This window comes from Doryrhamphus excisus, chromosome 3 (assembly GCF_030265055.1).
Source record: "Doryrhamphus excisus isolate RoL2022-K1 chromosome 3, RoL_Dexc_1.0, whole genome shotgun sequence".
Taxonomy (NCBI): Eukaryota; Metazoa; Chordata; class Actinopteri; order Syngnathiformes; family Syngnathidae; genus Doryrhamphus; species Doryrhamphus excisus.
In genome coordinates this window covers 3076961-3103278 of record NC_080468.1, presented here as the reverse complement: position 1 = coordinate 3103278, position 26318 = coordinate 3076961, and the positions used below count along the sequence as shown (strand labels likewise).

General features: G+C 39.3%; 3 protein-coding genes across 6 annotated transcripts in view; 2 read left to right on the top strand and 1 right to left on the bottom strand.

Moving 5' to 3' along the window:
* b4galt2 (UDP-Gal:betaGlcNAc beta 1,4- galactosyltransferase, polypeptide 2) overlaps window positions 1-5973 on the top strand; it is a 98384-nt gene extending 92411 nt beyond the window's left edge. For both annotated transcript variants that reach the window (XM_058066149.1, XM_058066147.1), the window contains exon 8: window positions 1421-5973. In XM_058066149.1, the coding sequence (XP_057922132.1) occupies window positions 1421-1571 (151 nt within the window). In that variant the 3' untranslated portion in view covers window positions 1572-5973. The remainder of the gene's footprint in view (window positions 1-1420) is intronic.
* Window positions 5031-9451, bottom strand: zgc:113531 (uncharacterized protein LOC541359 homolog). Of its 2 annotated transcripts, XM_058066153.1 has the most exons (4): window positions 8783-9451; window positions 7463-7533; window positions 7133-7262; window positions 5031-7060 (listed from the first exon to the last, which is right to left on the bottom strand). In XM_058066153.1, exons 1-4 carry the CDS (start codon window positions 9110-9112, stop codon window positions 7022-7024), a joined length of 570 nt encoding a protein of 189 aa, XP_057922136.1. In that variant the 5' UTR covers window positions 9113-9451; the 3' UTR covers window positions 5031-7021. The 2 variants fall into 2 exon arrangements, with proteins under 2 accessions (XP_057922136.1, XP_057922135.1); XM_058066152.1 differs by lacking the exon at window positions 7463-7533 and having other exon boundaries at window positions 8783-9288.
* On the top strand, window positions 9152-26099 carry ccdc24 (coiled-coil domain containing 24). 2 transcript variants are annotated; one of them, XM_058066150.1, is made up of 9 exons: window positions 9152-9595; window positions 10108-10269; window positions 15109-15293; window positions 19215-19310; window positions 19398-19502; window positions 21246-21300; window positions 22108-22171; window positions 23858-23954; window positions 24490-26099. In XM_058066150.1, exons 2-9 carry the CDS (start codon window positions 10120-10122, stop codon window positions 24827-24829), a joined length of 1092 nt encoding a protein of 363 aa, XP_057922133.1. In that variant the 5' UTR covers window positions 9152-9595; window positions 10108-10119; the 3' UTR covers window positions 24830-26099. The 2 variants fall into 2 exon arrangements, with proteins under 2 accessions (XP_057922133.1, XP_057922134.1); XM_058066151.1 differs by having other exon boundaries at window positions 10105-10269.
* Window positions 26100-26318: the final 219 nt, after the last annotated feature.

Below are 26318 nucleotides of genomic sequence, written 5' to 3'. Positions count from 1 at the left end.
CGCCGTCCCAAAAAAAAAAAAAAAAAGCAAAAACCAGCACAGCGGCCTCATTTCTACTGCGACTGGATGAGGTTGCATCAGCTGCAGCAGCTGTGTGCAGCAGGCTGATGCATTGTACCGCTTATTCCCCTCCTTCAGTTTTATAATACAAGCCATTTCCCATGTTAGGAGGACATCTGATGCAACTGTTGAAGCATAGCCAGAAGACATCCAACATAAATTGACCAACTTGGGATGGACCTTTGCTGTCTGTCCACTGGGTTGTAATGCTTTATAGCCTTAGCGCCATCTCATGGTGGGGACTTATGATTGTTATTTGCATACCGCATGTTTGCTGCAAATGGATTCATGTTGGGGAAATGAGATCAATGATTCATTTGCTTCTTAAAATGATTAACATTTGAGGCACTTTTTACCCTCAGGTCCTGAAACAGTCCTGAAATGTGTGATTAAAATGTTACATGTCAATATTTTTTCCCACTTTCACCTTTTCAACAACTTCAAACCACACCACAGATGATGTGCTCAATAGTATCTGATTTTAATGACTTATTTTTTATAAGAATCAGTGACTTTTTTAATGGGGAAAAAAATTAATTTGTAAAATGTGGTTATATATGTGGGGGTCAATGGGACCAAATCAGCCTCGAAAAAACAAAGATAGTAGGCATACTGTATATACTGTATATGCAAATCTACTTAAATACAAATACTAATCATAAGTAAATCTGAGTTAAGTGTCATAAAAAGCCGTAAAACTGAGTGATATTGAGAATCAGAATGTTTTGAGGGTTCATTGGTTGGGACCATCTCTCTTTGAATGTTCTGAACTCCTGTTTTCAGGACAGTTTTGTGCCATATCTGGTGTGTAGCTCCCTTAGTTGCTGATGTGCTTCTATTGGCAGCAAGCTAGTTGAGACTGAATCTACAGAAAATAAGGGAATAGTAATATGTAAAGTAGTACAGTAAAATAAAATAAGGTACAAATAGCAAATACAGTAGCACAAAAATATAATAGCAAAGCAAGCAAAATATAATGTAAAAACCTCCATCTCGTGCTGTTGTGCAAAGAGATGCTGTACAGCATATACATGTACGTATTGATGTAGTACAGTGGCAGTTAGAAGTACTGAATCCAAATTGCTTGTTTTCTTTATTCCTGGTACTTGCAACTTTTTTTTGGCCCCATGGTGGGTGATTTAGCAGTCCAACTCAACTAAAAATACATGGACAGTGATTCAGCAACATGTAGAGTGCTTTGTTTGGACACCTGATTTAGCAGAATAATACAAACAGGAAGTGAAATATTGTGCCAAATGTTGTGAACATTTTTGACAAAAATTGAATCATTTGAAAACTGCGACATATGGCAACAAAGGTTTGGCTTTTTTGTAAACCTTTCTTCTTGTTTTGTCTCCAGGTTCAATAAAATCCAGAACACCAAGAACACCATGAAAAAGGACGGCATCAGTTCTCTCACCTATAGACTGGTCCAGACCAAGAGGTACCCGCTGTACACCAACATCTCAGTGGAGATCGGTAAACCACCCCCTAGGCCTTTCCGGGGATAGGAGCGCTGGATGAGCGGAGACGGATGAAGGAAGTAAGGAATTCTCAAGCACACTATTGTCAGGACTGCGGACAGGTCGCGTACCTTCTGAATTTGAAGACGTTAGGCCACAGTTGGAATCAAACCAGCAATTTCAAACGGAAGATACCCACTGGTCCACAGGCATGGAGCTGAACCATGGGGATTCACTGAATGAGGACCGCAACAATTCCGGAGTAAATAAAATGGCAGTAGGGGATCAAAAACCTCAAGTTCACGTGGTTTTTTTTTTTGTTATATATCCAAAAACCATGAACATCATGATGAGGGATCTCCCAGAAGACTTCATTGAAGCTGGGATGCTATTCAGTGAAATATCAAGAAGGCAGCCAATGGCGGCTAATGGAATCATTAGCATACAATAGCGATGGTGTGCATATCAGTTGACTCTTAATCCCACTCACATCAGTACATTTTCCTGCAGGAGTCACCTTTTTCGCTACCGAAATACTCCAAAATTGACGCCGTTGGCGTTAACGAACGAATGAATGTATGGTGCCTGCATCTCCCACACGAGCCCACACTGGTGACATAATGGAACTACTGGTTTTGCAACATGAATATATGAATATACACGTTGAAGCTGTGGGGAAAAAACGGTGCTGTTTGTTTTGGAAGCGAATCATTTGAGATTAACTTTATTGATTCCACATTTGTTCTGATAATGTGAGTGGTAAAGGTGCAGTTACTGAGCTTGTATTATAATAATCTTATTATTTGACATGATGTGAGGCACAACGGGGTCATAATACTTTATACTCCCGATATAATATTCATATCATTTATTTTTAAAGCCTGTTGTTGTTGCACAGAAGACGCTATCTTGTTTTTAATTACTTTATCATTCTGGGGTTTTTTTTAAGCTAATCTTCTGTGGACTCATTGGGCTCATGTATTTAATATTATTTCATTTTATTTGAGGCACAAAGGGCTTAACAAAGTGGCTCCACAGACATATTAATACTCCTAAATTTTATTTTAATGCCTTTTACTTTTACAGACAAAATAAGATACACAAAATGACATTTTAACCTTTTTAAATTGATTTTTTTATTGATTTTATTTTGTGCTATATATCTATATCTGACTTAGTGGCACGTTGCATTTTTGTTTTCATATAATTTTATGTTTTACTTCTACAGACAAAATAATACAGCCAAATTCTATTACTTGTCTGGCTTCATGAAAAATATCAGCTTATAGGAAATGAAACTGTGATTCACGTTTTATTTTCATCAGCTGTCACTTTTAATATGGGAGTCGATTTCATCACAATATGAGAAACAATGAGCCTTATCAATCATACACTATTCTTTCTGACATGTTTTTGTTTTGGTTGACATTTATTGTTCTTTTTTTTTTTTTTTTTTTTGCAGAAACAAGGTACTTTTCATTATCATATATTTGAATCATTCATCTACCTTGTCCTTTGTTGCTGTTCTGGCACCGTTACTGTTGTCGCCTATATGCCGAGCCGATGCCTTCAGTAGTTTCAGTATTTCTATTAGTTCAATGACAAAAACCAAAACTCACGTTTAAGATATTTTTTTCTTATTTGTGGGCTTTTATTCTCTGAAAAGTTGTGTATTGACAGCTTCCTCTGAGGGAAACTGTCTCCAGCTCATCGTCACTCTTATCTTGGCCTCTCTGAAGCGCACACACTCATTATGTCTTCCCTCTTTATTGTTATTTTTTGCATTTTATCACCTTTAATTGCCTTTTCAGAGTCCAATTGACCTTTCCTCCCTGCCCCTTGCCGTCGTCCCGCTGCAGGGTTTAGTGTCGCAATCAACTCCCGTCTCTAGTCTATATTTTAATTTGTTTATGAGGCGATATAAATGCTGTCAAGTAATAAAGCTTTTGAATTTATCCACAACAATGTGTGGTAACCCTTACGGCTGCCACATGTAAGCTTCGGATGCCTGGAAGCTGAGCAAAATATGTAGCTATGCTAAAAGTGGTAGATGGACGCTGTCTGATGATAACCATGCCTGTCATATTTCTGTTTTACAGAAAAACGCAATGTCAATATTTGACATTCAGATCAACATACGGTAATTCAACATAGTCGTCTGAAATGGAAGTATGTTTTTTTGATAGCTGGTCAATGGACATGTCAACTGGGTAAACACACGTTGTTGTTAAAACGTACGTACAGTTATCACTCCCCACTTGGAATCTTATGGTTTTACTTTATGATGGTTTTTCAAAAACATACTAATAAATCATATTGTTTTGTGTTTCAATATGGTTTATTATTAGTAAAAAATAATATGAATTCATTCATTCATTTTCTACCGCTTATCCTCACAAGGTTCGTGGGGGGTACTGGAGCCTAATAATATAAATATTGAAGCAAATTTTAATGATTATTTTGGAAATTAATGTAAATGTAGGACTGTAAACCGCTACTTTTTTCACATGAAACACGCGGCTTAAACAATGATGTGGTTCATTTATGGCTTAAAGACCTACTGTTCCCATGATGCTTAGAGTGCTGATTCAGGAAGTAATGAATTGGAGTAGCAAAGTGAATGCTAATGTCCCGTTTTGACATTTTGCACAAGGATCAATGTTTTGATCTGACAAATCTAAAGTGGATTTGATCAAGTGTAGAATTACGACAGCATAAGAACTCTGAACTGTTGAACTCTGATTAAAAAAGTAGGATTACTGTACAGTGTACGGCGACCGAGTGGTTAGCGCGCTGGCCACACAGCTAGGAGACCTGAGTTCAATTCCACCCTCGGCCAGGTCTGTGTGGAGTTTGCATGTTCTCTCTGTGCATGCGTGGGTTTTCTCCGGGTACTCCGGTTTCCTCCCACATTCCAAAAACATGCTAGGTTAATTGGCGACTCCAAATTATCCATAGGTATGAATGTGAGTGTGAATGGTTGTTTGTCTATATGTGCCCTGTGATTGGCTGGCGACCAGTCCAGGGTGTACCCCGCCTCTCGCCCGAAGACAGCTGGGATAGGCTCCAGCACCCCCGCGACCCTCGTAAGGATAAGCGGTAGAAAATGAATGAATGAATGAATGAATGAATTCTGATAACCAGTGGAGATATTTGTTAAAAGGTGGCATTATTATTAAAACATGTTATCATTGGTTGTTTAGCTAAATACCTTTAAGAATACATGAATTCATGAATTCATGAATATGAAAATGTTATCTTAAAAAGCCATCAAATCGTAAACTGGGATTGAGATGGTTTTCACCAGATGGCGTCAATTTGCAGGGGAAAAAAATGCTTATTCTATGAATATTGTAAGGTGTTTTTTCTGTTAAAAAGTCATCAAATCATCTTGAACTGGACCTACTAAATTTTCCCAGGGGAAAAATGTAAATTAAGATGAGTGTCACCGACACTGATAATCAAGAGAGTTTTTTTGTAGGTATTTTTCCATTTTTGGAAGACAGTTCTGGAGGCCAATGGAAATACTTGTTCAAAATGTTTCGTCGTTTGCTTTAGATGTTTTTAACAGCACAGACGGGAGAACACCGGACCCTTGTTATGTTAAATCACTCTTTAAATCATCATAAAGTGGACTTGCAAGGCTTTTGCAAAAAAGTTAATTATGTTTTTTCATTATGTGACAAATCCAAATTCCTGTCCAGCGACGATGCCCTTAATGTCCAATACATATTTTTTTTTTGCCTTTTTATTCATTCAATGCTTCATCAATCAACATTGTCTCACAGGAATTTAGTGGGAAATTGTACAAAAGGGTATATTTTGTAAATTACTGACCCAAAACAACCAAAAACAAATGGATGTGTCAGACACATCTGCCATAAACTCACAACATGTTGGGTTATTAGGAGTACAGTTTCATTATTTCATGACTATTCATGAAACAAAAATATTGTGCCGTCTACAAAATTGCCACGCATTTTGTACAAAATCGTACTAAAGCCTGCCTCATCAAGCTTACCGCATATCACAGTCAGGCCTAATTTCATCAAAAAGGTCTGACATGTTTAGAGTTTAGAATAGAAACACAGCCCCCGGTGTGTACTTTACACAGGAACTGTACTTATCTCCTTGAAGTGAGGAGACGCCGTGAACAGTGCTTGATGTCTCCTAATGGACTCCAAAATGGAGGGCGCTGTTGTTGAAGCCACGGTCGTCAAGCACACATCCGGTGTTTACTTCCTCCATACAGGATACACACTTCCTGCCCGTGCGCACAGTGGGCGGGCTTTCTTGCCTGTGTGGTCTTTGTTTATAAACAAAGAACATCAAAAAGAACATCAATATACTGTAAATCCAAGTTCTTTTGTACATTGAATGTTAAAAATTGTATCTTATATCGAATGCATTATGTCATATCAAAACTAATTTTTCTATACAATCAATAAATCTGCTGGTTAAAGATTGTTTTGATGTTAAGTCTTTTTTTGTGCTTTATCCAGAATTGACCAAAACTATCAAGTTTGATTATTATGTGCATTAATTTATAGTGATTTTTGTGTGACTTTTAACATGTTTTTTTAACGTGTGTTTTTTTTATTTCTATTATTTTTTCTATTTTTTTAAATTTCTAGTATTTTTTCCTGCTTTTGTTAACATTATTTTTTTTAAGTTCCTTATTTTCTCAGTAAATTTCTGCTATTTTTTCCCCACCTTTGTTAACATCTTTAATGAAAAAAAAATGTACACGGTGCACAAAACCCAAATTAGAAGCTACAAAGACATTTAGTTTAGATATTGTGTGCTTTCAAAATATAATATATTTGACAACACATCCAGTATGACATATTACAAAAAAATATCATTTTGCACACATTCTATCAAAGGAATCATTCATGTCTATGCTTTTATCAATTTGTTGCACAAACTTACTTCTACAGACTTCCGATCATGACTGAAACGAGTCCCGATTGAGTTTTTCATTGTACATGCAACACCTACAAAAGCACAAAAACATGAATCGCCATAAAGATGGCTTTATTGCTTTGCTAAACAATTTGCTAATCTAAATTGCATCAGAGCTGTGCTGCATAAGCCTGGGACAGGTCAATTACATCTTATCTATAGTTTTTGGGCCTCCATGGGGTATCAAATCGTTGAAGTCAGTGGATGCTACATTGAGCAGTAGCAAAATAGCGTCTTTGTCTTGTGTTCATGTTCTATCGCCCAAAATGTTAATAACACATGGATTCTGGTGCACTGAGCTTATTAGTGAAGATGGATGGTGTGGGGCGGATCCAACAGGAAGGACTGCGTCATGTAACAAACACCCCAGCTGCTCCTCTGCAGACACCACAATCAGTTTTGTGTTTCAGGAGTGCAGTTTTTCAGGCGGGTGCAGGTGGCCAAACGGTTTCCCTCCCAGTAGCCGGCATCCTGGCCGTCATGGCAACGACACTTGGTGCAGGAGTCCACCCAGACGGGCTCCCCGGCAGGAATCACCTGGCTGTGAGATGAGTCCACGTAGCAGTTTGGACCTAGAGGGCAAGAAGTGAGTGACGTTCCCTCATGTGCTACATCACGGTTGTATATGTTTTTATTCAACTCACCCTCCTTGCACTCAGGGCAGCACTTTCCTGGCTGGTACACAGGGTTGACACAGGAGGGAGGGGCACAGTCTGCAACCAAACACCGGGCGATGCCATCACTGTCACACGTGCACTGCTCGCATTCAGTAGGCTAGGGAGAAAACTCATATGAATAAATTATGTCAGTGTCATATTTGACTTCTTCAAAGTAACAAATGTTGTTCACTGAATACCGAAACTTTTACCATACAAGCTGGCAAAACGACTTGCAAGTCATCAGACTCAATCCGAGACAACCTTTTCATGGTTTAAGTAGCTTTTGACCGGCAGCCATCCAGAGAACTAGCTCACCCATGATGCCAAACCTGTAGCTTGTAAAACCTTATTTTGTTATTTGATGTGGTCTGATGTTTAAAGTGCTCCTGAAGAAAGGAACACAAGAACATACAGCAAATGGTATGACATGTTTACATATAAAATAAGACAAATGTGTTTTAAATTAGTAGCCTGTGTGCAGTTGAAAAATAGGATGATTGTTTAATACAATGTCATAATAATAATAATCTAATAATATATTAAAGTTGTTTTTTTCCATTGTGTGGTTTACATTTTTTTTAGTGTGTAGGAGTAAGGGGAACATGACTTCCTTTATGACATAATGATAATTATAATGGACTTTTTAATGATCTGCTGCAAAAATATTCATTCGTTCATTCATTCATTTTCTACCGCTTTTCCTCACGAGGGTGGCGGGGGTGCTGGAGCCTATGTGGGAGGAAACCGGAGTACCCGGAGAAAACCGACGTATGCACGGGGAGAACATGCAAACTCCACACAGAGATGGCCGAGGGTGGAATTGAACCTTGGTCTCCTAGCTGTGAGGTCTGCCGCGCTAACCACTTGATCGCCGTGCAGCCCGCAAAAATATTAGTTGCGTATATTTTTTAATAAAAAGATCATTTTGATACAGTATGTTTAATGAGAAGCTGCACGGTGAGCGAGTGGTTAGCGCACAGACCTCACAGCAAGGAGACCAGGGTTCAATTCCACCCTCGGCCATCTCTGTGTGGAGTTTGCATGTTCTCCCCGTGCATGCGTGGGTTTTCTCCGGGTACTCCGATTTCCTCCCACATTCCAAAAACATGCTAGGTTAATTGGCGACTCCAAATTGTCCATAGGTATGAATGTGAGTGTGAATGGTTGTTTGTCTATATGTGCCCTGTGATTGGCTGGCTGGCGATCAGTGCAGGGTGTACCCCGCCTTTTGCCCGAAGACAGCTGGGATAGGCTCCAGCACTCCCGGCGACCCTCGTGAGGATAAGCGGTAGAAAATGAATGAATGACTGAATGAATGTTTAATGAGGTGCAGGTGTACCTAATGAAGTGTCCCGTTAATGTTTATTCTTACCCACCACAAAGGGGCGCTACAACACGCCTAAATAATTGTTCACATGCATAAATGGAAATACGTGACAAAAAGCTTGTAGGATACCAAAGGAGATGATTAGTGGTTGTCTTAGCACTATGCATTTCTTCTTCTTAAAAAAATATGTTGAAGTGCAGGTGTACCTAATGAACTGTCTAGTGAGTGTGAGTAAAACTCTTTAAAGATAAACTATTGTATTTTGGGGGGGAAAAGTCGCTATTAATACTTGTTTCATTGCGTCTCACCCGAAAGTTCTCCCCCAGCTCGTAGACCACCCCCCGGTACTCGCAGCCGATCCTCTCGCAGCGGGGGCAGCAGTCGGTGGGGTAGTGGCTCACATGGATGCACGCCGCCGGCAGTGAGGTGCAGTCGGTGCGGGCACACGCTGAGCCCTCGGGGGTGCACTCGCACTGGGTGCACTGGTCCGAGTCCAGGAAGTACCACTCCCCCACGTAGTAGATGCTGCCGTTGGCCTCACAGGTGTTCTCCTGTTGCTGCTGACCGGCCACCGAGAAGCCGAAGGCGGCCTCCTTAGTGCAAAGGACCAGCGATAAGAAGAGGAGCAACATCGCCATGCCGTTGGGGGTTTTGAACACAACTCAGTGAAGAGAAACTAGTGCAGAAAGTTGGCAGGGATATTTGTCACATTGTAGCTAAAAAATGTCTTGACTTTGCTCCAAGCTCTTGTGACTGTCTGGGACTTCAGCGATCAAACGCAAGGAAGGGGGTGGAGGCACTGGTACATAAATATATGTACACCTACGTCCCTCCCCCACTTTTAACATTTCTAAAGTAGACAATTTCTGACTTGCATACTTGAACAAATACGTTTGTGCACTCTCGTCTGTCACACTCTCATTCACATATTTTTATTTATTTTATTACGACATATTAAAGTGACGCGAGAAGGTGACGTGAGTCAAAAGTAGTCAAAAGTCCAAAAATATTCAAGTTAAATGACCTGAACTGTAAGCCACGCGAAGTCTCGCGATGGCTCTCCCCTTAGCAACTGAGATGTTAGCCGTGGATACCAGAGTCGTGCTAAGTGCAGACTGAAGGTGAGATTCCCTTTCTCTTTTTCTTTAGTGTTCTATCAGAAATCAAAATTTTATTTCCAGTTATGTTATTATGTTAAATATGCCAATGAATACGTCACAAACGTCATATTTGGTTTGTGTTTGCCAGTGAGCTAACATTAGCTAGCTAACGTTATAATAACAAGCTAAAAACAATATAACACTCTTTCAGTTACTTAGGACCAACAATGCTAATTAAATGAATGGGCATTATTTTGTTAAATGTAAATTTCCAGAGCCAGGTTAAGGTGGTCACTAGGCCCGTGGAATGCACACACTGACTGCACTTACCCACATAGGTGTTTTAGACATATAGTTTTTCCATACATTGTACATTTAAACAATGTTATTTTTCACTGGCCTTTCAGGGGCCCATCAGCACACCTGAAGGCAATGCTCACTTTTCCATAAAGTTTCACTTTTGAGCAAATAATATAATTAGTTGCTTCAATAAAAGTGTTTTTATTACTGTCTTTCTATGTCTTTACCAGCAGACTGCCACCCATATGCAGTCTACCTGCGGGAACCCGTTTGGGTGTCCGGGTCAGTCTCTGTGGAGCCTGATTGTTGAGCATGTTCCACGCTCTGAGATGCCAAAAATTCACACCACCCTGGGCCACTCGCTGGTCGACACGTACACGGAGCTACACGCTGAGGTACGAAGGAATTTTGTTGGATTTTTTTTTTTACATTTACCTTTAGTGGTATCTTATTTGATTACATGATACAGTTGAAATACAGTATTTTTAAATAGTGTTAATTTACCCAACGGAAGAGAGTATCAGGCATATATGAGGGGTAAGCCATATCTTAAGTGGGAGGTCTTTGTTTAATTTATTTTATGTTACATTTATTTCCACAAATATTATTCGATTACCATATATAGGTGCTCCCCGTGCATGTGTGGGTTTTCTCCGGGTACTCCGGTTTCCTCCCACATTCCGTGGCGACTCCATGGCGACTCCAAATTGTCCATAGGTATGAATGTGAGTGTGAATGGTTGTTTGTCTATATGTGCCCTGTGATTGGCTGGCAACCAGTCCAGGGTGTACCCCGCCTCTCAGCTCAGAAGGCAGCTGAGATAGGCTCTACCACCCCCCCTGACCCTCATGAGGATAAGCGGTAGAAAATTAATGAATGAATATATAGGTGATTATTTTGGACCGGGGTCCTTTTTTTTACCAATGCATCTATATGTCGTATATATTATATTACAAAAAAATATTCAAGGCTCCAGACTGAGACTAAATGGTTGTGTTTTGCAACTAAAATATATCAATTTTCATCTTTTTGCGCATGTGTGACTAGATAAAAGTAGGGATCAAACACATTCTGAATGATATGTAGTATTATTCACTGGTCATTGCATTCGATACACTCTTCTATCATTTTTGTTCTGTCTTTCTGGTGGCAGGTAGGTAGCATTTGTGCATATAACTCCACAAAAATGGTCAGAGCACTTGTAAACAAACTACAAACTACCAACAGGTTCTACAAAATATCCAAGATTGATCCAAAAAATATTGGGCAACTCTGGTGCTTAGCGGAGTTCTCTCAGAGTGCTTCCTTAGTTTACTTTTCCAGATGTTGACAACCCTACCAGTTTGTTATTATTATAATTATTATTATTTAAGATTTTTTCTTGCTGACAAACGTCTGCTCCACACTTCAGCCCAGTAGACGGTAACATGCAACGTAACGTTTGTTTTTGCCTTTGCTATTTGAGGTGTAGCATTTATTTAATGATGAAAATGAGGCACCTACTGTTTCATTAGGACACAACATCTCTTATCATGCTTTAATTGTATGTTGTTATAATGTGCAAGTATACCTAATGATGCGGCTTGTGAGTGTTTATTCTTGACGTGTCCTTTTCAAAAGTGTGTCTGTTTCTAGTCAAATCCCTCCCCACCACCTACAAGAATTTCCTGTCATGCTCAGAGTGAATCGGATTTTTACCCAGCTCAGCAGTCCTGCCAGTAAAAAAATAACTTTTTTTTTTTTACAAGTAGCTTACATCTGAGCTGCATAAAGTCAGCAATTACAGCTCCCAGACGGCCTAATAAAAGCCAAAGTTGTCTAAAAAGAAAGAAGTGGCATCGCAGTGCCGTCCAAGTGTAAGCCAGCCAGCCAGACATCAATATTTACACAAGGCCCACTCTTGAGCCATCAGCTCTAGCATGTTGACCTCACTCAAGACACATCTGCAGTGCTGATGAGAAGTCTTGATATGTCGGAAAAAATAAAAAGAGGATGGCCTCTTTATTTGTTTTTGATGCTAAACTACTGACCGTGCTAACTTTCATGTATGCTGGAGGATTTTCCGGACTTCTTCATTCCATTTCCGTTTTTTCACAGGGGTTTCTCTCTGGGACCACCAGCAAATGGCAAAAAAAAAAAAAACATTGATGCCTAGACAAATACGCAGTATTTTGTTTTTCTACCTTTGTACTGGCCCAAAAAGCTACCAACACAATAAGTTACTACATGAAAACTCGGACCGTACAGCTCTCATCTTATGTTGTAATTGTAATTGTAATATCCAGAAGCCGCTTTTAATCCATGTGGAGGCATAATAGAATGTGCACACATACCCAAAGGGCTCGGACATATTGTCGTCAATTATGTAATCTAGTTTAATGTCTTTTTTTCACATGCAAAAGAAAAAAATGATAAGTGGTGACAGTTAAAGGCTGTACAAAAGAAATCAAATTAGAAGATACAGTGCGATTCACTTCATATGTAAATCATAATCTCACATGCATACATCTCACAAAAGAGGCCCACAAGAGGCATAACAGCGTTAAAGAAGCTAATCCTTGACTGCCGATAAGACTATTTGCTCGTACATTCTTTAACTTGTGGGGAGAAGTTGTGTGTGCAAGGACATTACTTGTTGTTGTTATTGGTTATTTCCATGCCTGTTTGCACGTGTGACTGTCAGTATTCCTGCCTGGTTCACCTACTGCGTGACAAGGTGCGTATGCGTGTTTGTGCGTGTGTAAGTGTGTAAACTATCCCACGCACTGAAAGAATGTGACAAGATGTTTATGCAACTTAGTTTTACGACGTTTTACGAAGTTGTACAAATTAAAGTACAATCAAGTATAATCACAGTTAACACTGGAATTAAAGTAACTATTGTATACTGTATTGTATGCTATCTAGCCTGACGTCATGCTCGGTTGCGGTCCACTGTTTGGAATAAGTGTTGCAAAAAAGCAAAAGAAAAAGTTTGACACAATCTGTGCTATTGTCTCACATAACCGAATTCAGAGGCATATTTTCTTCAGAATGCTCGACTTTTAGAGGCTTCTCTTTATTTAATTTGTGATTGCATTCTCTGGAGGGTGGATCAAGTCCTCATTTCCTCACTACTCTCATTTTTTTTTTGTTTGGTCTATCCCTGACTGTTTCTTTTGTGGCTCTGTAATGACTTCCATTCATGCACCAATATGAAAGGTTTTAGGGTTCTCCTCCATCCCTCAACACCGCCACTCCACCCTCCATCAAGGCTGCATTGTCAATGGCAGCCAGGTTAGACGGCCACTTTTTAACTGAATAGGCATAAACTGTCAATATATTCACACAATTTACTGTATAAGGAGGGAGTGGGGGGCTGTGAGCCATGAAGCCCTTTAAAGGGGATCTATTATGCTCATTTTTGGCCCTTTGTAGTGAGATGTGGACTTAAAGAGCAGCTAAATACGATCCGCCGCACAGAAGGTTTTTCTAGATGTTTCAGAATCTGCACCTATTCCAGCTGTATTTTCTTGGATTTCCAAAATGGTCGGTTTTAATTTATTCCACCCACGGCACGCTCATGTTGTTGTGATTACTCCTGACTACTTCCGGACTAGTGCCAAACCCCACTTGCTAATTTTGTCGGTATAGGAGTTGATAATAATTGAATTAACCTTTTGGAGCGCTACCTGAAAAGTGGTTAGGAGCTACTGGTAGCTCATGAGATACTGTTTGGAACCCTTAGAATCCTTGAGCACCGCTAGTGTGGTGATGCTCAGGGGAAGCTGGACACGAGGACGCTGCCTCTTCCTCAAGCAGGAGCACTCAGTGTCGAATACACTTTGTCAGAAGCACCACTGGTGCCATGAAGCTTAGGAGAACCGGGACGCGAGGGCGCAACATCGGCAGTGGAAATGTGGGACGACCTGTGTTCCAGACATTAATACTGGATGAGCAAATTGCTCCTTACCACTGTCACACATTGGTTCTCTTACTGCTGTTTTAATTAATTAATTAAACAGTCGGATTCCCCTGGTCTGCACCAGTTCTAAGCGTTTTGTGCAATATACTTGTTAATAAATGATCATGTGGTCAAGGAGAACTATATTTTCCTTTCCACACTCCAAATTATTAATTCTAATTATTATTAAAATGAAAAAATCAATGTTAGATATGAGTTTTCACAATTCAGCCTCCTTCCAATTAACATCTGCTTCCAATTAACATCTCGTCCTCTGTGGTTTGCATGAATAAACAGAAAATGTTTTTCAAAAATTCTTCCAGCTCAAAGAACTACAGCTCGTCCTTTACAAAATGTAACCCCGGTTACCGTCTTCCAGTGTTGTGCAAGTTCATAGTTCTCATGAGCTAGTTCAAAGTCCAGTTAACATAGTATAAATATGAATAGTTCACATTCATAGTTCACAATATCAATTTTGAAGTTGTTCAAAGTTTAGTTCATTTAAATTTTTTGCGTGAAAGTAAGAATGAAAGACTAACCTTGCTTTTAAAAGAAAACTAAAAGTCACCCATCACCACCTAACACTGTTCACTGTCTCCATTTATGTATTGTCGTAGTGGAACTGTAGAACAATATTGAATATAAAGTGATTTTATGCGTGATTTATTATTTTTAGCGTATGCATGTTTATTTCTTCACACCCTGCAAATAAAAGCAGCAACAAATTGTAGTGTTGTTTCATGCACTGAAATCAATTAGTAAACGCAGAGCTACATATCCGGAGGTCCTCGGGAGCACTATGGAGTTTGACCAATCACAGCTGAGTGGGCGGACCTAGAGGAAGGCCCGGGGGTGGAGTAAATTAAACAGACCGTTGGGGTGGGAAGCAGAAATTCCATGGAATTACTACTGAAAGATTTGCAGAATCTGGAAGATCAAGAAAGCTTTCTGTTCGCGTTATTGTGTGTAGCTGTTCTCTAGGAGTCCACAACTCAATACAAAGCGGCAAAAATCAGCATAATAGGTCCTCTTTAAGAATTGCTTGATTGTTACACTAGTGTGCGCAATGCTTCGTGTGTAATGCAGTGTGAAGCAAGTCGAGCGCCACTAGTAAAATATGGGCAGTGACAATAATCGCTGTTGCAGCACAAGTGCAAATAGCTGACATAATCCGTTCACAAGTTCACATTCAAGTTCATTATTTACAATTACGTTGCGTTCAGGTCAACGCTCTTAGAAAACTCTTCATGCACAAAACTGCTGTCTTAACCGTGACTTCTTTCGTTTGCAGGCAGTCATGTGGTACAAGATATGGCAGGATAGAAAGCAGGGCGGACTCTTCGGCGACAAAGCAGGGGGCCCTCTCGCTCGTCCGAGGGGCCCCCTGGCCGACCCGCCAGTGATCAAGGAGCTGGTGAGGGCCGAGGTCAAGATGTTGTTGGAGAATCTCCAAGAGAAATTCCTTCGGGAGGGAAGGTTGGTGCATGTTGTCACACACAAGCTCCCTTTGCAACAAAACTCAATTTTATTAACTCAGCCAAATGGGTTTGTTTGTCTGCAACTTTGTAACTACACTTTTGATGTGGATTTTGTAATGGATAGGCACACCATATAATTGAAAAAATAATGTAGCTGTAGTTTGAATTAACATCATTATGTCACAACACTCGCAGACTGCAGCTTCCCATTTGACACGCTTAACAAGCTTATACTGCCACACACGATTTGCAATTTTTCTCGCATTAGTTGAACCTTAAGATGACTGTCAAATAGCAGTTGTTAGTCTGAAAGAAAATTGCATGGAAAGTGATGGATAGCCATCATCTTTACTTTTGCTGTTTTTTGTTGTTTCTCCCAACAGCTGGGAGAAACTGACAAAGACATCCATAAAACGCTATATTGGCTGGCTCTCTCGTCACTTACAAATAAGACAGAAAAGAAGGAACAGGGAGTAGGGTTGTTGCAATGTGCTCTGAGAACGAACAAGACATTTTTCCATTTTTCCGCAAGACATCTGTGCTCTATTTTAGAGGTGCAGTATTGTTGGATAGAATATATGTGGGTACGCTCACTGGCTGGCTAAATACACATCTTAAAACGGTAACCCATTGTGATATGTGAAGAAATATTGAGTATAGCTCTTGGAGTGCTTGCCACTCTGATCATTATTTTGTTTTTTTATGAAAGAAAGTTATCAGGGTTGTAAAAATCCAAGCTGTGGTTATAAAACAGCCTAATTGCTGTTTGCTTTAAAATTTTTCCCTCTCATGTTAGGCCATTGATGGGCAACTGGTACTTTACAATCAAATGACTTTTATTGGAAAACAAAGAAGAGTTGTAAAGCGGCTAGCTATGTGTGTCTATTAGAGTTTCTGTCTCCATATGAGCTTGTACTTCTCCGGGCAACTAAGTTGTTGCTGCCAGGAATTTTGCCCCGTGTAACCTACAAGAATAGCACCACATAATGTTCTCTGTTTTCTTTTCTTGTGACATTTTATTGCCTGGCAATTTGCTTGACTACTTCCCTATTGTTACTTTATTTTTTTGTGTGTCCATTCATGCTGTGCTTTTCACACATGGTTTTACTTTGCATATTTAAAAAGTGTCACAAACAGCAGCATTATCAAAACGACTGAAAACACTGCAAAGATGTACTAATACTACACATTATATACATACAGTAATCCCTTGTTTATCACAGTTCATTGTTTCCAGACCTGACCGCGATAAGTGAATTTATGCAAAGTGGGATTCTTTTTTTATAAATAGAATATTTTTATATTCAGACCATAGAAAACCTACATCTAAATAGACGTGAACTAGCACCCCATAGTCAATTTTACACTCATATTCCTGATTGTAGTCATCATAAAATAAAGTAAGCCGTTTAAGACATAAATAAGACTTGTGCTCAAGACTTGTGTGTCGCTACAAATGTATTCTAGGGTAGCTGAGTGGCCTACAGACAGGGAGTGACATCGGGGGTTCAGAGTTGAGTTTTAGCTTGGTGTGGGTTACTGCAGCAACACTAACCTTTATTTTTATTAGGGATTTTTATTAGTGATTATTGTTCCTGTTGTAATTCAAACCTGCAATAAAAGCCTGTTGTTCTCACTTCCGTCTGTCTCTCTGGCAGCAGCTAGTTGGAGTTATCCGCCTCACCCCTGGTTGGTGTGCGCACCTGCATTTTCTTCTTGTGCTCCTAAAGGCAAATGTGTTCCTAGTAAAAAACTAAACACGGAAAAAAATAACATTAAAATAATCATATTATGAGAAATAAACTCATAAGGGAATTACTTTTTTAAACCCAACTTCCATGTCATATTTTATTCTGTTTTCCTCTTCATGTTATCAATGCGTCTTTTAAAATAATACAAAATAAAATTGCCATTATGTCTTATACCGATAAGACTTAACCATCAATCCACCAAATTAGAATCAATAGCAACAGAACCAGTGAGGAAAATGTTAACTGCATTAATTTTTACATTCCTGGAAAGATGTGGGAAGAAGGATAACTCACAAGTTACAAGTAACATTGAATTTCTTTTTGATTAATATTCAAGGATTATTCTTAGATGTGTGGAATTTTCACTGTCTTCTCAGTAAGCTTCCATTTGCCCTCCCAACAGATATACTCACATACACTGTCCTTGCTGCATTCCTAATAATGACATTCTAACCTTGGTGGCAAATCTCGTCTTAGCTGCTGTGAACTGTTTGACATCCTGCATCATGACTGCTGAATGACTGCTTCACTATTTAGTCTCACCATGTCTTCAACCTTACAGAGAGAAAAAAAACAAGCTTTGACCATCAAATAATTAGAAATATATTACTGTAATCCCTTTTTTTATAGCCATTAAATGCAATAAAATAATTTCCACGATCTCTGATTCAATGTTAATAAATGGAATATTTTTGTAGTTAGAGCATAGAAAACCTGTTTATGACTTTATAGATACAGTTTTTAGTAGGGATGTTCAATATTGGCTTTTTTCAACTCTCAATTTCCGATGCCGATATCAGCCGATACCAATGCCGATATGTGTAACATGACATATCACCTGTGGTGGGATGAACACATATGTGTTATACACAACATTTTATATATGTTTTAAAATTTTATTTTCATTTTTATATATACAACATCAGTTTTCATGATCAGGGAAAAATCAGATACCGATATCAACTGATATCACATTTCCGATAATTATCAGACATCCCTAGTTTTTAGCATTATTAGAGCACTGTCGATATGAAATAATATCCATATAGTCACGTTTACTCTCCTGTTATTATTTGTTTACAAGGCATTGCTCAACTCTTATGCTGGAGGGACTCCAGACAACTGCTAGCTAGTGAGCTAAAAAGCTAGCGAGCTAACAAGCCAATTAGCCTCAAATTTATTTACCTCACCACTTCCACACAGAATAGGAGGAGAACCTTTTTTTCAACCGATCATGTCGGACAGGCCATAGCTGACTTCATGCAGTGTTAAGGTATCTAATCTAAGAAACACAAAGGAAAAAAGAAAAAGCAGGCTTAGAAAAAGAGTGTCAATACGGAAAAAAGTGAGTCTATTTAGTCTCTCTTGAGAAATGCAAAGAATTAGGAGATTTAGTTTCAGTAACATTACAAACTGAAACCTTCTTTCACCACATAAAGTCCCATTGACTGGAGGGGAAATGTACGTCCATTGTTATTTACTGCCTGAACATTGCCATAATTTATTGGTGCCTCCACAGGCTGTGCCAGCACTGATCTTGTCTCTTCATTGATTTTTTTGTACAATTGTGTATGTGTGTGTGCATGTGTGTATAATTGTATAAAGTAAGTAATGTTCAGAAAACTGACCTACAACATAGTGTTTCCTGTTCGGTCGGTTGATAAAGCAATCTCTCACTTGTTCTTATTCTTGGTGTACTTTAAACCTAATTACCAACAATGCTTCTCAGTAGCACTTGAGGGGCAAAGGTCAAATGGCACCAACAGTAGCAAGGGGCCTGGGGGTGCTTATTGTGATTTGAGCTGTGTGAGGGGGTGCCTTGTAAAAGTGATTTAGCTTATTGGACTCTTCTTGTGTGGTCCTGATGCCGCAGTTAGCTATCCATCCATCCATACACACACACACACACTCCTGTATCATTATCTGTGTGAGTTCTCTGAGTGGAAAAGGCTTATTTTCTCGAATGCAAGGACAAATAGGTTCACCTTCAGCTGCCTGATACAGTTACTTGTTTCTCCTTCTTTAGGGAGTTTTAGAGTATGTGATGCAGCGACTTAACCTTTCCATTGTAAGATCTTGTGTTTATTGGGCTCCTCATATTGGCTCAGCTCATTTGTTATATTGTGTTGAAACATCCATGGTACTTGAATGTTGTCTTGTCATTACAGGCACGACAAGGAGTTTTTAAGTCGCTACAACGCAAAGACTGTGAACTTTGCCCTGGGTCGCCTTGACATCAGCACCGAACCCAAAAATGAAATCAGGTATGGTCCATGCCACCATTCCAAAGCGCTCATAATGTGACTGTTTTCTCAGTTTTGTCCTCTTCTTCCTCCTCCGGTCTCCTGAAGACTGAGCTCTCGCTGTTCCATCCACTCCCATGTGGAAGAGGAGATAGAAGCTGTGAAGGACAAGCTGAATATCATTGACATCAACAAAGTGGTGGAGCATATCAAGTAAGTAGCACAAAGGACATGGCTCCAATACTTTCAGTCATCCACACGTTATGTGCTGTATGGACCTAATTGGCTGTAAATCACTGTGAGTCGAGTTTCAACCCGTTTTCTCTTCTAAGTTCCCTGCAGCTGTCCTGAGTAGCTTTTTACTTTGCCTTCCGCCTCCTCCACTCCATCCTTCCTCTTTCCTCCTCCATCCCTCTCTCTTCATGGTCTGTGTAGCATTGCAGCCATTGGGGCTACCTTGGACGGGAGCCTGTTCCCCTCTCTCTGGTTCTGGCCTCACATCCACTTCCTGACTTGATCAGCACAAAAGGGTCCATTGTGAGAGAGTGCATCCCAAGTCGCCAGAAGTTTTGATTGTGGTTATGTAACCGGAGAGGGACGAACAGGCTTCCTCGGGAAAATTACTTCTTCGTCCTTGCTTTGTTGAGCTTTGCAACTTATTCATGGAGACACAGTTACTGTATGTTAGTGTACAACAACTGGGTTTACTGCATGACAGAGATTCTGGTTGTTGATGCCTTTGTCCATGAAGACACCTCTCTTTCACTTTTTCAACTAACTATAACTACATAACTACACCTACAGTATCTCACAGTACACTATAGAAAGTAAAGATGGATATACAGTAGTGTGAAAAAGTATTTGCCTCCTTCCTGATTGCTTATTTTTTACATGTGTCATACTTAAATTTTTGAGATCATCAAACAAATGTAAATATTAGTCAATGACAACACAGCTGAAAATGAATTTTTTTATTCCTTAATAATTTAAAAACAGCGTGCAGGCCACACTGCAAGGAGACCTGGGTTTGATTCCCCTATCTGCATCTCTGTGTGGAGTTTGCATGTTCTCCTCATGCATGCGTGTGTTTTCTCTGGGTACTCCGGTTTCCCCCCACATTCCAAAAACATGCTTTGTAAAGCTGGGATAGGCTCCAGCATGCCTCATGAGGATAAGTGGTATAGAAAATGGATGGATGGATGAATGGATAATTTAACAACTGCATTTTGTGTTCAGTTGTGTTGTCATGACGTTTAAGTGTGACAAACGTAAAAAAATAAGAAATCAGGAAGGGAACAAACACTTGTTCACAAGTCAGTGTATAGTGTACAAGTCGGTATGGAGCTCATCTTCAGTGAGAACATGTCAGAGTGAACATGTCCAAATTGTGTCCTTGGTGTGAGCAACATTGTTGTCTTGCACCGCCGTAATCCTCTTGGACATGGAGTTCACCAGAGCTGCACAGGTTGTAACTAGAATCCACCTCCACGCCTCTATGATGATCAAGTCTTCTTAGGTTAGACACCTTGCTCTCCAACCTGTGGATGTTCCACAGGTTGGCTTTGATCTGAAGGAGACATTCTGCAAGGCATTAGTCATTTTGGGCTGCTTATCATATTGGAAAACTGCCATGTACATTTTTTGAATTCATGTTTCCCCTCAATAAACCACAGCTCCCTTGTGTTAGCAGCACTCGTGGAGCCCCAGACGGATGCTTCCACCACCAGACACAATTATTTTGCTGCTCACTTGCCATTTGGAAAGTAATAGCTGTGGGTTGCGTCATTTTCAATGGATAGTAAATCTATTCTGCTGTACAAGTACACTGACTACTATAGAGTACATCTAAGTTTACTTTCTATAGTATCGCCCCTGAGGGGGGATAATATACTGTAACCAAAATACTCACTTGTGAGATACTGTGAGATCCTTACCTACTTGTCTTATCATTCACAGGTGCATCCTGGTAGAAGAATGTGCAGTTTTGAAATCATACGTAAAGTATATACAGGTAAGGCACTGAATTCTGAATTAATCATTAATCCTGTTTGCTTTAATCCCTGAACCTTTATACTATGTGTGGGTCACCAGATACTTGCAATAATGTGGATTTCACAAACCATGTAATATTATTGCATAGTACGGTAATTATACGCGTCTATGTTACACATGCAAGAATTGTGTATTTTCCTTCAATCCTTCATCCCACAACACTCATACGTGTTCCGATACCCGCTGGGTAAAAGCACCACACATGTGTAACATTGTTATATGTGTCGTTATATAAGGTATTGAGGCCAGATGTCTGCTAGGATGTGTAGAAGTTATCAGCTGTGATAAGCAGCACTCTGAGTGGGTTGGACTGAAGACAGATGTTATTGTTGTTTTGGACAAAAAAACTCAAACATGATTTGGCCCAGCGCTAGACCCACTGGGGAATAGGCCAAAAAAGATATTTTTTGATTAACTGGTTTGTTTGATGTGGCCTTTTCCATACTTAGACAAATAGCTAATACACATGAAAAAACAATATAACGCACACAGTGGGTCTCATTCAATGTAGATATGAATTTTTGAGGCTAAATAATGATGGAACACTTCTGCTTAAGCGTTTAGCGGTCACACAAATTCCTTTCCGTCTTTCTCAGGTTGTTATTTTTATCCAATGTGCTTCCTTGGCTCTTTCCAAAGAATACATTAACTTTGTACTTTTCCACTCGGGACAGTTTAGTGCTAGTTTAGCTGTCCCATAACACTGCCATATACACTGCATAACATCAGTCCCTTCTGGGGGCTGTGTGATTTGTATTTCTTGCAGGAAATGATCAAAAAGGATTGTAGGAGATATGGTGAGGATAAGGAACCAGAACCAACCCTTGCAGGTAAATGCTGTAAGAACTGGTGGCAAATGCTGCCATCTAGCGGCCATTCGTTTTCATTCCTGAATTTGAGCATCTTGACTGAGTGTACGAGTAGATTATTTTGTTGTATAAATATTATAAATAATTGAGTGTAGTGTTCTTTTGTTTTGTCTTTTTATGGAGGGCTCACATTCCGGATATATAATTCTCCATCTTGGCAGTCAAATTCATTTATTCAATAATTGAGCAGAGCATAACACTGTCTTGCATTTGACATGGCTGTTCTTCAGCTGTCAAAAAAAACTATTCCTTTCTATGGAAGGATAGCAGTGACACCTTCTAGCTCACGCCCTTCCAGCAAACAAGATGAAGCAAGTACTGCAGGCACCTCCACGTGTGTCATTACACAGGCTGGTGAAAGCAATGGTGTATAACCACCATCACCAAATGGTGGACCTTGGTCTGGTCTGGATCCGGACTGAATGATGGCCCTTCATGGACTCGTGACCAACAATAATGCTCTGAAACAGTAGCGCTGGTCAAAAGTGCAAATGTGACAAAACAGACATCATTCGAGGGGAAGTATCCACCCATGTCTGATGTCTAATCTACTCTAGCTAGCTGCTGCTACCAGAGTCATAGCACATTCATTTCTGTGCATGCAAATGCATGATTGTGTGGATTTTGGAGCAAAAAAAAATATCTTTCACTGATGGGATCATTGTGAAGGTGTGCTACAGCTGCAGTGATCTTACTCCAAGGTAAATAGAAATTATGTGACAAATTCAGACAAATCCCAATGTCAACTATAACAATAACATGAATGTGATCCTGTTTTAAATGCAGTTTAGGGTTTCATTACATTTCATATTCATATGAGCTTGTCTGTTGCAATTTAATGCAAAATAAGGTTCAGTCCACCCTCGGCCATCTCTGTGTGGAGTTTGCATGTTCTCCCCGTGCATGCGTGGGTTTTCTCCGGGTACTCCGGTTTCCTCCCACATTCTAAAAACATGCTAGGTTAATTGGTGACTCCAAATTGTCCATAGGTATGAATGTGAGTGTGAATGGTTGTTTGTCTATATGTGCCCTGTGATTGCCTGGCGACCAGTCCGGGGTGTACTCTGCCTCTTGCCCAAAGACAGTTGGGATAGGCTCCAGCACCCCCCACAACCCTAGTAAGGATAAGCGGTAGAAAATGAATGAATGAATTAATGAATAATAGTTTATGTAACGTTACACTAAGCAGACTCCGTTTATTCTTGTGATTTAGATGAAGATCAGACTACATTCTATGACCAGTTTATGCAGAAAAGCAAGAAATTCCAAAAGGTTCACATGCTTTTTACTTTGACTGTATTATTGGCACCGTACTGACAAACAGAAACTGGCAGGTACCATGATCCAACTCGGTGCAAACAGTGAGTCCACACAGATGGTTGGCAGGCCTTGCACACTAAGCCAAGAAGAGATGCCTGAAGAGCCTCATGTCTGGTTTCTTCCCTGTGCTTGATCAGGAAATGTCCAAATTCATTTTTACTTTTATTAGATTTAAGGAATCATGCATACAATACAGTACATTTATAATATAGTTCAAAGGAAGGTATAGGCTCTGACTCCTCTGACTCACTACTCAATATGTCACTGCAAATAAGCATTGAAGAGTAAAAAAAATAATAATTACATTTTATATGACTGTCTTTTTAGACTTGAAAGAGCTTCGAGGTGCTATTCAAAAAGACTATGAGCTCTATCCATCACCTCCCTCCAATATCCCAGATAAAGTAGTGAAAAGGTCATTCAGGTGAGTACAATTAATACAGAAGGTAAACAGTCATTGTATTCATTAAATTTAATGTAATGTTAAATAAAAAGGACTACAACTCTGGAAATTAATTATTTTTAATTAATTATTTTAAAAAAATAATAGAAACAGTATTATTATTAGTGGTAGTATTGCTGGTGTTATTAAATCATTTTATTTTATTTTTTTTACATATGTTTAAATATGAGTCATTCTCCTGAAATGGGCACCAAAGTGTCACATGGCAAGCAATAATTAGTTATTTTCTAACCTATTTGCATATTAAAATAAACTATCACCAGTTCGGTTTCATTTTATGAAGAAAAAATTGCAAGAAAATATCACATTTTGGTATATTTCATAGCAGAAGCACACTGTTTACTGAAGTCTGAATATTTACATTAAAAATGCTCTTATTGATTTACATTTTTAAACATTCAACAGCCTCATTATGTTTGTCCACATGTCCCACAGTTGGCCGATACCTGCATAGATTTAGATATATGCTTTTTTTCTTCCCATCCATCTCCTCCAGACTTCCATCGGAACAAAAGAGTGCTGAAAAGACCTCACAAACTGCTTCGACCATCCGAAGACCACATCCTCCCTCCGCTCCACCCAGACTTTCTCACTTGAACTTTTGCGGCTCCCTCAAGCCAATAAATTCTTTGGACGCTATCTCGAGGACTTCTCTGCAGCACAAAAGTCAAGCCGACGTCTGTACTAGGACGTCCCGACACAGGAAAGTTTGCCTTAAAACTCCCGCAGGTGACCAGGTGCACTCTGAGGAAGATGAGTCTGATCTCCATTGGCGGTTTCTCACCTGCTCGAGTAGCTCGCCCTTCATCCCCTCACAATATCTCCAGCCTGGGTAGGAAGGCTGATTTGTGGACGAAAGACAGCAAGAACAAACTAAATTGTCGCTTCACTCTTTTCCTGCTCACCTTTTTCCTGCCAGAGGTGGAAGCTGGAAGAGATGGAAAAGGCTTTCCAATGGACGGGAAGTGATCAAGTAGCAAAGCCTGAGGAAAAGAGGTGAAGTACTCAGTGGCAGGACACATGTAATCCAGGACAGGACAGGACTGGACTGTCTCAACAAATGTTTATAACTGGTCACTTCAACAAGTCAGCTACTGAACTGATAAGATTTCTACTACAATGTGGAAGTGATTGGATCAATACGTAAATATCATAGTATTTGACAGTGTGATCGATTTGCATATAGTTTGGTTTTCTATTTAAAGTATAAATGATAGACATTTTTTGTATTTATAGTTTTTAATAGTTTTTATAGTTTTTAGTTTTCTATTTTTTTAATTTCTGCTATACACATGCATTTCTGAAGCTCGATTTGACAATGGTAATATTTTTAATTAACAATATGTATTTTGTAAACAAACTGCTACAATTATGCATGAAGCAAAAAATGAAGCTGCTACGTAAAAATGTAGTACAATTATTCACATCAAGATAGATGACATTCGGAAAAAATTAAACTTCAAACATTTATACGCACAAACAATAGTAAACACCTTCAGCATGTAGGTGTGTGGAATGAAATGATGGAACGGATTGAGTAGAGAACTCAATGCATGAAAATGAGGAAGTTCACAGATCAGTACAAGCTGTTGATGCTTACAAAGGAAGCAGAATCCTGAACAGGGAAATAAATACCTGTACATGCAGTATAAATACCTGTACATACAGTATATGTCATATGACAACTGTGCTTACTCCTTATTCTTCATTTTCTTGTAGGACTATCTGAAATATTACATTGTCTGTACTCACTGATCATCCAACAATGTATGTGTCGTCTCGGTTTATTATGATATATACTTTTTATATACAATTTGTATATACAAAGTTATACAATTTATTGTACATTGTTGTATTGTTTTATCATTTTCTTATGTTGCTTTGGAACTGGCGAGGGGCACAAGTATAGGAAATGAAATAGGAAGTGAATAGTGAGGATAAGCGGCATAGAAAATGGATGCATGGATAAATGTGTTAGCTATTGAAGGTTGAGGAAGACTTGGGTAGACTTGAATAAGATCTGCTTCTTCCTGCTCCTTCTGTACATGTGGAATTGTCAATTGTAATATGTGATGTATACCAGGGCAAAACGTATGTATGTCAAAATAAAATTAAACCCTTCAATGCATGAACTTACTGCTTTACTTTGACAATTTTACGATGTCATTTATTTGTGTTTATATTGACTCGTGTCAATCATGTTCGTCCCTGTTGTTGCGTCACATCCGGTTTCGGGAATATAAACTACACAGCTTTAAGTGTGATAGATATGTCTCCAACCGACAAATAAATATTTCAAGTGAACTCCTTAAACACAAATCCCAG